Raw genomic sequence first — 9,116 nt, 5'->3', positions numbered from 1 at the left:
GCCGCGGCAGGGAGAGCTGGGTGCGGGACAGGGGCGGAGCTGGGAGCGGGACCGGGACGGCGGCGGGAGCGTGGGGGACGCTGCCCCCTGCGGGCGGGGACCGGCACTGCCGGGGCCGCCCCGCCTGTCCCTGCGGGTGACACCGGCACGGCCCCAAGAGCCCCGGGCACGGCCCGCGCTGCCGCCGGGGGGCATGGCCCCTCTGCCGACCGCTCCGCTCCCCTCCCAGCTCCACCCTCCAGGGCGACGGGAGCACGGAAACAATGAGGTTGGGAAACCTCTGAGATCAGCGAGTTCAGCCTGTGACCGAGCACCGCCTCCTCAACCCCACCACGGCACTCAGTGCCCCGGCCCGTCTCGCCTGAACAACCCCCCGGGACGGTGACTCCGCCGCCTTCCAGGGCAGCCCATTCCAATGTCTAGTCACCCTTTCCGTGAAGAAATTCCTCCTAATGTCAAACCTAAACTTGCCTTGGCGCAGCTTAATACTATGTCCTCTTGTCGTTTGGAACTTGCTGCTCCACCGGCAGCATTCCTAGCCCACATAGCTCCATGTGAATATACTGAGTTCTTCCAGCATGTCCTCCTGGGGAGAATTCCTACTGCTGACCCCATCTGCGGATAGCGATGCCTTGCAACACCCGAGGATCATTTCCCGGAGGGCTCAGCTGCCGCCTGTATAAGCACCGTTCAGTTGGCTGTAAACTTTTGCTAATAAACACCGGTAATAAAGGCTACAAATGAGTCAGGCCCCTGACTGGGACTCCACAAAATCAAACAAGAAGTTTCGCCTCTACACGAGGCAGAGCCTCCCTACGCCGAGGGCAGCAGAGCACTGAACCCGCTGCCCGGAGACGTCGCAGAGTCTCTCTGGAGACGTCAAACCCCACCGGGACGTGTTCCTGTGCCACCTGCTCTAGGAGACCCTGCCTTCCAACCCTAATGACTCTGTGATTTTCCGTACCGTGTAAATCATTAATTTGAGGTGCCCGGTGCTCAGTGAAGCCCTAAAGACCAAAAGCAGCTGAGGCCGATTCAGTAGAGAGCAGGGGTTAATTACAGGCAGAGGAAAAGGCAGAGCGTTACCGCACGGCGTCAGCAGGGAAAAGGACAAGGTCGGCAGTGCGGTGTTTTTTGCCAGCATGTTTTAACACGCGTGGACATGGATCAAATATTTCGGGAGAAGCCCTTGGCCGTGACGGCCACTGAACGCCGGCACGCAACCCTGCCCCGCGCCGCGGAGGGTTCTGGGAGCTGTAGTCCGCCAGCAGGGGAGGTGGTGCCTTGGGGCGGGACTCCCACAATGCACCTCGCGGCGCCACCGCCGGGCCGGGCCGCCCCGCTGTCACGTGATCCGCGCGCCGGGACGAGCGGGCCGCTTCCACGGGGCTCCGCGCGCGCTCCGGGGGCGGGGCTTCCCTCAGGTAGGGGGCGGGGCCGGCGCCGCCGCCGGGGCAGGGGGCGCAGGGCGAGGGGCTGGGAGCTCGGGGCTCCGTCCGCTTCCCGCTGCTCCCGGAGCGCAGCCGCGTCCCGAGCCTCCGCGGTAATGAAGCGGCGGTACGCGGCTGCGTCTGCCGGGGCTGCGCACAGGGGTCTCCTCGTCCCGGGAGGCTGCGGCGATGACGCCCAGGGGTGCCGTCGCCGTGCCCTGGGAGCTCTCGGTCGCCTCCGGGGTGTAACGGCTGTCAGGGGCTGTCACCGGCGAGGAGGCGGCGGGGGAGCGCCCGGTAACGGCACACGGGTGGGCTGTGCGGAGTTGGGTAGGGCCCGTCGGTGGTGTAGGAGTGATAGCAATCCATAATAACAATGAGCGTGTCACGGCAGTGTGTGACAGCAATAGCAGGTGTGGAGCAGCGGTAACAGCAGCTGCGTCACAACAGCAACGATCCGGCACCGGCTGAGTTTCCCTCAGCAGAGGCGGTGCTGTGGCACGGCTGGGTCGCGGCATTCCCGTGCCGCAGCTCTTGTCGCTGTTCTGTTCGTGGGCCCGAGCACTCGTGGTGTTCCCTAGCCGTAACCCACGGCACACAGCGCTTGAGATCGTTTGGAGGTACCTGTTGGCGGATGGAGGGTTTAGGTCCTGCCCCTTCCGCTCATCGAGCAGGCCGGGCAGCTTCTCCTGGAAACTGGGTTCTCCTGCTCTCAGACATGAGTGACTGCTCATCTCTGAAGGAACTACATGTTTCATTTCCACGAGCTGGCTTTCTATTTGCTTTTATTGTGAATGCCAGTTTTAATGGATTTTTTTCTCACTTTCTTTCCTTCCCTATGAAGACATTAGTCTAGATGTAGTAAATTGGAAGAAATGGAAGAAAGGAAGATCAAGAGGAGGAGCCCCAAATCATCTTCCAGTCACTCTGCTCAGGTTGCTAACTCCAAGAAGAGCTCAGTGCCAGTCAGTAAAAGTACAGCCTTTTCCAACCCTGCCCCACAGCCTGCCGTACAAAAACCAAAGTTAAAACGGTAAGCTTGGGCCATTTGCAGACCTAGAGGGAGTGAGAGCCAGGAATTTGGCAATGCTGAGAGTTTAAAGATTGTTTAGACTGGCTGTGACAGAAGAGCTTCAGGCTTGTGAAGTTTTGATGATGTGTCTTTTTTAGCAACATGATTTATTTTTAATGCAATATAGTGGTTATTTTACAGCAAAGGAAAGTGTTCTACACTTTTCTTGTAAACTTACTGGAATGTTACACAATGCTCTACACTCATACCAACAGCAATTTAGCTGAAGCGGAGTATAGCCTGATGTGCCTGGTGAAAGACATGAGTTGGGTGATCAGATTTGGGCATCATATGGGAATAGTAGAGCCCCAGATGTACAGCTGTGAGGAACAAATGAAATATTACATGGCTGCAAGGTTGGAACTGACAACTGTGGCAGGAAATGAAGGACATAAATTGAACAGGATGAGCTAGAACTGGAATTTCCAGGTGTTTTGTGACTGGAGACCTCTCAGTTGGGGGGGTGTCTTGCATAAAGAGAGACATTCAGTTCTTCAGAAAGTACCACATCAGAATAGTTTGTGGTGTTTTGGTGATAAGTTGGTTTCAGTTTGAGAACATTAATTTACCTGCATGTTAGAAAATGAGTTTTTTGGCTGTGGCAGACACAGTAGATAAATAAAGGAAGAGGAATTTTAAAGGGAAATGTTAGCTGGAGAGAGGCAGCAGAAAATTTACTGACCTCTGAGTTTTAGCTGAAGATTAAATACAGAACTGTCAGCATCAGCACAGAGAGTCTGTTTGAAGGATGCAGTATTGGCCTGATAAATAATTAATTTCTGCAATGCAAAGTCTATACGTTATTTTTCAGGAAAACTGTTAATACTTAGAGGGAAATACTAGTAGATACTAATGTGCTATAAATTGGTGGCTTCTGCAGTTGACTGAACAGTCTACTCAAGTCTCAATATTATCCTGGGATTTATTAGAAATTAATTTCTTGTAGTCCAAAAGATTGTGTAGAGAAGAAAATGTCCTTTTTGCTGTAAGTCCTGGCCGTTCTTGCTGAATTGTTAAACTTACCAAGCAGTGCTAATACAGATAATTGTTTGAACTTGTCAAGCAGGAGAGGTAATTGACACAATAATATGAGGATGAACTGCTGCTGTGATAATGGAGTAAGAGAATTTAATTAATTTTCACTTTACTGCAAGAATCCAATGAAGTAAGTTCTCAAAGACTAATAGTTTATTTTATTACACATCAGAATTGAGTAGAAAAATGGATGACCTGTCTGTATTACAAACCATTAAGTCTGAAACTGAAGCAGAGCCTAAACTGAGTTGCTCTGAGTTGAACTGGATATGGTGATTGTTGGACTGCTGGTTGTTTCTATAGCATATAGTCTGTATGATGTTTTATAGACTACAGAAGCTCTTGGGCTGGACAAAGAATTATTATTTCCCATAAGAAAGAGAGAATTTGCAGAGCATGGGAAGGATAGGCCTTACTGTGCTTTAAACCCCATTATCTTCACTAATTAAATAGAGCTTCTTTTTTAAGTCAGCAATTTTTTTTTTTTTAATATCCCATAGTATCGTAAATTAAAATTTTTAGGCTCAGATTTTTTCACTGGATCAGGTTCTGAACAGATTCATCACAAGGCTCCAGGACAGTCTCCTACCTAAACTGTATTAGGATGCAGCCTGTCTGTCTGTCTGTCTCTGGGTCAGAGATGGAACATGCTGCTTCCCACTGGTAGCTGTTTAGTTTCCATATTGGTTGTTCACAGGGATTTAACATGGTTTTTAATTTTCATCCATATAGTTCCTGTGGGCATTTGGTGCTCTGAATAAATGCTGTGTCTAGAGAGAAGTGTATGGGATCCAGGGATTTTGATGATTTTCTTGCAGGAAGGGTTGTAGAGTATTTTTAGCAATTTGATGTTTGGGCATGGACTAGTTTCATTTGGTACATTAGAGTAGTGGGAGAGTGGTTTTGATGGTGAGATTTACAAAACTGGGATGTTATTTGTGGGTTGAAAGAAAGAACTGTAGGAAAATTTATGTGGTGGCAAGGTCACCTTCCAAAGCTTATAACCAGCTGTTTTCCACACGGGTTGGAGTCTACAGATGTTTGTGATAGGAGGGACAGTATGATTTTTGAGGGGGGTTCTCTCTGGCCTGCAGATGCTTTTTGGGTGATTTTATGTAGATAATGTCTGCCTGGGGAAGTGGTGGAATCACAATCCCTGGAAATGTTAAAAAATCATGAGTGTGGTGCTTGAGGATGTGGGTTAGTGGTGAACATGGCTGTGCTGGGTTAATGGTTGGACTTGATCTTAGAGGTCTTCTCTGTGCTAATGCCCTATTGTCACTGCTGGGTAGTGCTGGCCCACTGTAGGTTACTAAGATGGCCATCACAGATGTGTGGTCCAAGCAGACTGTTGGAACCCTTCATTTTGCAGTATCAAAGTGCTGAGATAGTGATGTTCTTTATTTGTAAGCAAGCTGGAGGTCCAGTGTTTATCTTAAAAGCAATGACTGAAATATGCACTATGAATTTCTCATTTAATTTTCAAAGCTCAGATGTACACTTGTTTACATTTCAAATTTACAGTGAAATTGAAAGCAGGAAGTAATACTTGTTTTGTTCAATTATTTTTTTTTAGCGTAATCAAAGAGAAAGCCAAACCTCCAGGAGCTGAAGCAAAAGGGGCACAGGCAGCACCAATCCAGCATTCTTTTCTCACAGATGTATCAGATGTCCAGGAAATGGAAAGGGGACTTCTGAGTCTCTTGAATGACTTCCACTCTGGCAAACTACAGGCATTTGGTAAGTGCATGAATTGTGTGTGTACAATAGTTACTTTTTATAGCTGTACAGTGGTAACATTTGCAAACAAGTGTGCTGCGTGGACAGATTGCCACATGAAATCCACATAATACATCTTACTGCATTTTAAAATTGCAGTCACATTGTAACGTTGTCTGTGTTGTGAGATTATTAACATGCCATTCCATTATCCCTTCCACCTTTCCTTAAGATACCAAGTTTAAAATAACTATTTTATGTGGGAAGAAGTAACTGTGTTTAGCACCCAGTTTTGTTGCATATGAACATTTAAGACTATTGGTAACAACTTTTATGAAATTCAATGCAAGCTGCATTTTACCCAGGTTACTCTGTCTTAGCTTCTTAGTATTTTTATAGCCTCAGAGTTGATGGAGGTTTTAGAAGAAATATTGCACATTTTTGCATTCTTTTCTCCCTTGTACTAAGTAGAAAAATGCATGTGTACTTTTGCAAGTTTAGTGTTTGATAAACGTGTCAATTTCACACTGATTTTACAAAAGAACCTGAAAAGTTTGTATTACATCAACCATCTGCTTCAAGAAAGCAACGCTTAGAGAAATCAGAATTGGAAAGAAGTTTTTTTTGACTGAATTTTAAGTTAAAGTACAGGGCCTTTCTGAATCAGAGAAAAATTCAAGAGTATAGAAAAACCACATGCATTCTAAAAAACTCTGAGAACATTGGATAGCTACTGTAAATTCAGCACAACGTAGCAACAAATGGGATGACAGAAACTTCAATAGTGAAACCACCAAGAAAGCAAATGTACTTGTAAAATTGATGTTTAAATTCTCTGATGTAAAAAGCTGCATCTTCATACCTTCATTTTCGCTCTTGGGTTTCTTTATATGAAGCTTTTACTCGCTGTTTTAGGAAATGAATGTTCCATAGAGCAGATGGAGCACGTGCGGAGCATGCAGGAGAAACTTGCTCGCCTCAATCTGGAGCTCTATGGGGAGATGGAAGAACTCCCTGAAGACAAAAGAAAACTGGCCAGTGATTCCAACCTGGATAGACTGCTGTCAGATGTAAGTACTGGGAAGGCAGAAATCATGGAGCTTAGCCCACAGCAAAGCTTGGTTCAGGAAAACTCCGCCCCTGTGTGTGCAGTGATTTACAGTTGAGGAGAACGTAGCTTTTCAGTGAACCAAGGTGTGTCTTGCCCTCCTCTGGGTTCTGAGAGAACACAGGAATTGTTTTCAGTTGTTACAGCTGCTGGTTGCTTTGGGGAGGGGAGCAGGCTGGCTGCAAGCTGCCTGAGCCTGTCAGCCTGCTTAGGGACAGCCCATGTACTAGGGAACTACGACCACTTTCCCTGCAGTCCATCCTCCTACATCTGGGGAAGGTGACACACAACAAAGAATACAGTTCTGTACATTCTACACTTTGTCTAGTGTATTTCCATAAAAACCAAAATTGTTAAAATTTCTTTAAATTTCTTGAGATCAGCACATTGGGAAACTTAATTTCCAAACTTAATTTGGAACTTAGCTCATTGTATAGAATTCAGTGTAGGTTTGATTTTTGTAAGAAATCATACCTTTCGGCCCAAACTATTAGTTATATCCTTCATTATTTTAATGTGTTCATTTCAGCATACCAACATAATTGTTGCATTTCTTCGACTAACTGAAGTGCCATTTCTCATAATTTCTACATTTTTATTGCAGCTAGAAGAACTAAATTCATCCATGTATCCTTTTTCTAAAATGTTTGTTTTGCATTATAATTACTAACTGTAGTCAAATTGCAGTGTGTTTCCCTAGTAACTGATGCCTTTACAAGACTCAGATTCCTTTGATAATGCTTTGTGTTATTTGTTTTTTAATTTTACACAGAATCAAAGTGCAAATCCAGGTGTTTATTTTCCACATTCCTCTGAGCACTGCAAAGCTCAGTACCTAGAGTTGTAGTTAATTGTGATGCTGTGCTTTCAAATTAGTACTATAATACAGCATCAATTTTTAGGTTCTTCCAATACATAAGTGACTGTATCTTAACACATGTAATTATAGGTTGTTTCTTTCACCTGGTGATTTATTTAGCTACCATGTTCCACTTGTGTACCATAGTGTATTGTCAGTGGCAAAACCCATCAGCAGCAGGCTCTTTCTGCATGCATCTTATTGAGACATTCTGGAACAAACATCCATAGTAATATTCCTTCAATATTTAGAGGCATCTGTCCCACTGATAACTGAATTATATTACCTTTTCATTTTTTTCTAGAAATGTGTGTGGTTGTTTCTAACTGCTTGACCGTGGAGAGTGAGCTGACCTAATTTTTTATTTCTGGGGTCAGGTACTTCAGCAGAGGTTAGGAACTGGAAAATGTGCGCTCAGCCCACAGAGGAGATAAAGCTGAATGTCTCAGCTTGTCTTTCACACTGTGCTTTTGATAAGGCAGGATGGCAGTGGCAGAGTGTAGCGCTCAGTATACTCTGCAGTCTGGTTATTTCTGTTGCTGTCTTGTTCATGCCTTCTATGTATGTGAAAGTGTTATTCCTTAATGATTTGCTTCAGCCAAAAGCTACATTTAGCTGATGCTCAAGATATTCCAAATGGTACTACAGGCTGAGAGAGAACATCTTTGTCAGTCTGGATTCTCCAGCTTTGCTTTTGTTTTTCTGGACAATGGAATCAAGAAGAGTTATGACTTTGTGTTGTTTTTTAATTTTACACAACAAAGAATCAAAGTGCAAATCCAGGTGTTTATTTTGCACATTTCTCTGAGCATTGCATTATGCCAGGGCTCAGTACCTAGAGTTGTACTTAATTGTGATGCTGTGCTTTTTATTACTGCCTTACTTAACAGAAAAACTGGAGAAACTTAGAAATATATTTCTTCCCAGTGTTCATATGGTTGCAAGTGGTACGTGTATATAAGTTCATTGGCATTTCTCCAGTTTTTATGAAGGTACTGATAATGTTGCCTTTCTGATCATTATACAGACAATCTGCTCACTGTCTCTTTAGTGTTTTGTTGATTGGTGATGCCACAGATAATTTATTGTTAATAAAGTGAAAAGTTTTAAATATATGATGTTTCATTTGCAGAAGCTGCTATTGGTTTGGCTGTGTGAGGAAGATGAGTTTTAGCATTGTCCAAATGTTTGCAGTTTATGTTTTTCCGTACTATGAATAAGTATAAAATCTCACCAAATTAGAATTAGCGTGCATGCTAACAGTCTACATAAATTAAGTATTGTGAAAATCCAAAACTGGGTAAATAGTTACTGTTCAATAAATCTAGGATAATCAATTTTGTAGTTACTCTGATGTTGTAAATAGATGATACCAATTGATGATACCAATTAATTGGTGTCAACTTTATATGCACAGCCAGAGGGAAAAAAAATCTGTATTAGTATAAAATCAGGCTGGTTTTAGATCCAAAATTTCTATCACCATGCCTTTGGTTCTAGATTTATTTTATATTCAGTTTTTAGGTAATACATTCAGATTCCACACTGACTTTACACTTACTGAACAAGGAATGGAATTTTTATCCTTCTTCCTGAGTGCAAAGCTTTCATCAGCCCAGAGTGGGCATGTGGCCAGAAAATAGAAGATTCCTTTTGTTGGGCATCTTTGGAGAAGAGGCTTCAGCCACAAGATGTGGTTTTGGACTGTGCAGCACCAAGCCTGCAGCACAGTGGGGACAGAAGGGTCCTTTAACCACCTCTGAGTGCTCTGGCTACAGATTCAGCCTCAATTTCCCTGTCTCACCTATCACGCAGCTCTCCATGATTTACAAACCAGTAGGATCCCAGTGCTTGTCCCCTCAGGTTGTTCTTGTTCTTTACACGATTTATCTC

General features: G+C 44.5%; 1 protein-coding gene across 4 annotated transcripts; it reads left to right on the top strand.

The window, feature by feature from the left end:
- The first annotated feature begins 1,301 nt into the window (after positions 1 to 1,301).
- CCDC28A (coiled-coil domain containing 28A) lies at positions 1,302 to 8,560 on the top strand. Of its 4 annotated transcripts, none has more exons than XM_064708311.1 (6): positions 1,302 to 1,424; positions 2,275 to 2,463; positions 5,114 to 5,277; positions 6,172 to 6,326; positions 6,969 to 6,991; positions 7,822 to 8,560. In XM_064708311.1, the coding sequence occupies exons 2-6, from the start codon at positions 2,306 to 2,308 to the stop codon at positions 7,874 to 7,876; spliced, it is 555 nt and encodes a 184-aa protein (XP_064564381.1). In that variant the 5' UTR covers positions 1,302 to 1,424; positions 2,275 to 2,305; the 3' UTR covers positions 7,877 to 8,560. The 4 variants fall into 4 exon arrangements, with proteins under 4 accessions (XP_064564381.1, XP_064564382.1, XP_064564384.1 ...); XM_064708312.1 differs by lacking the exon at positions 1,302 to 1,424 and adding an exon at positions 1,444 to 1,557; XM_064708314.1 differs by lacking the exon at positions 1,302 to 1,424 and adding an exon at positions 1,462 to 1,543.
- The last annotated feature ends 556 nt before the right edge of the window (positions 8,561 to 9,116 follow it).

Source organism: Zonotrichia leucophrys, chromosome 3, assembly GCF_028769735.1.
Source record: "Zonotrichia leucophrys gambelii isolate GWCS_2022_RI chromosome 3, RI_Zleu_2.0, whole genome shotgun sequence".
NCBI classification, from domain to species: domain Eukaryota; kingdom Metazoa; phylum Chordata; class Aves; order Passeriformes; family Passerellidae; genus Zonotrichia; species Zonotrichia leucophrys.
The sequence above is the reverse complement of the archived record's forward strand: the minus strand, read 5'-3'. Positions and strand labels throughout refer to the sequence as shown.

Coding starts and splice junctions, on each gene's coding strand:
- CCDC28A (XM_064708311.1), top strand. CDS start 2,306: ATGGAAGAAAGGAAGATCAAGAGGAGGAGCCCCAAATCATCTTCCAGT. Junction 2,464..5,113: donor CAAAAACCAAAGTTAAAACG/GTAAGCTTGGGC, acceptor ATTTTTTTTTAG/CGTAATCAAAGAGAAAGCCA. Junction 6,327..6,968: donor TGGATAGACTGCTGTCAGAT/GTAAGTACTGGG, acceptor TTTTTATTGCAG/CTAGAAGAACTAAATTCATC.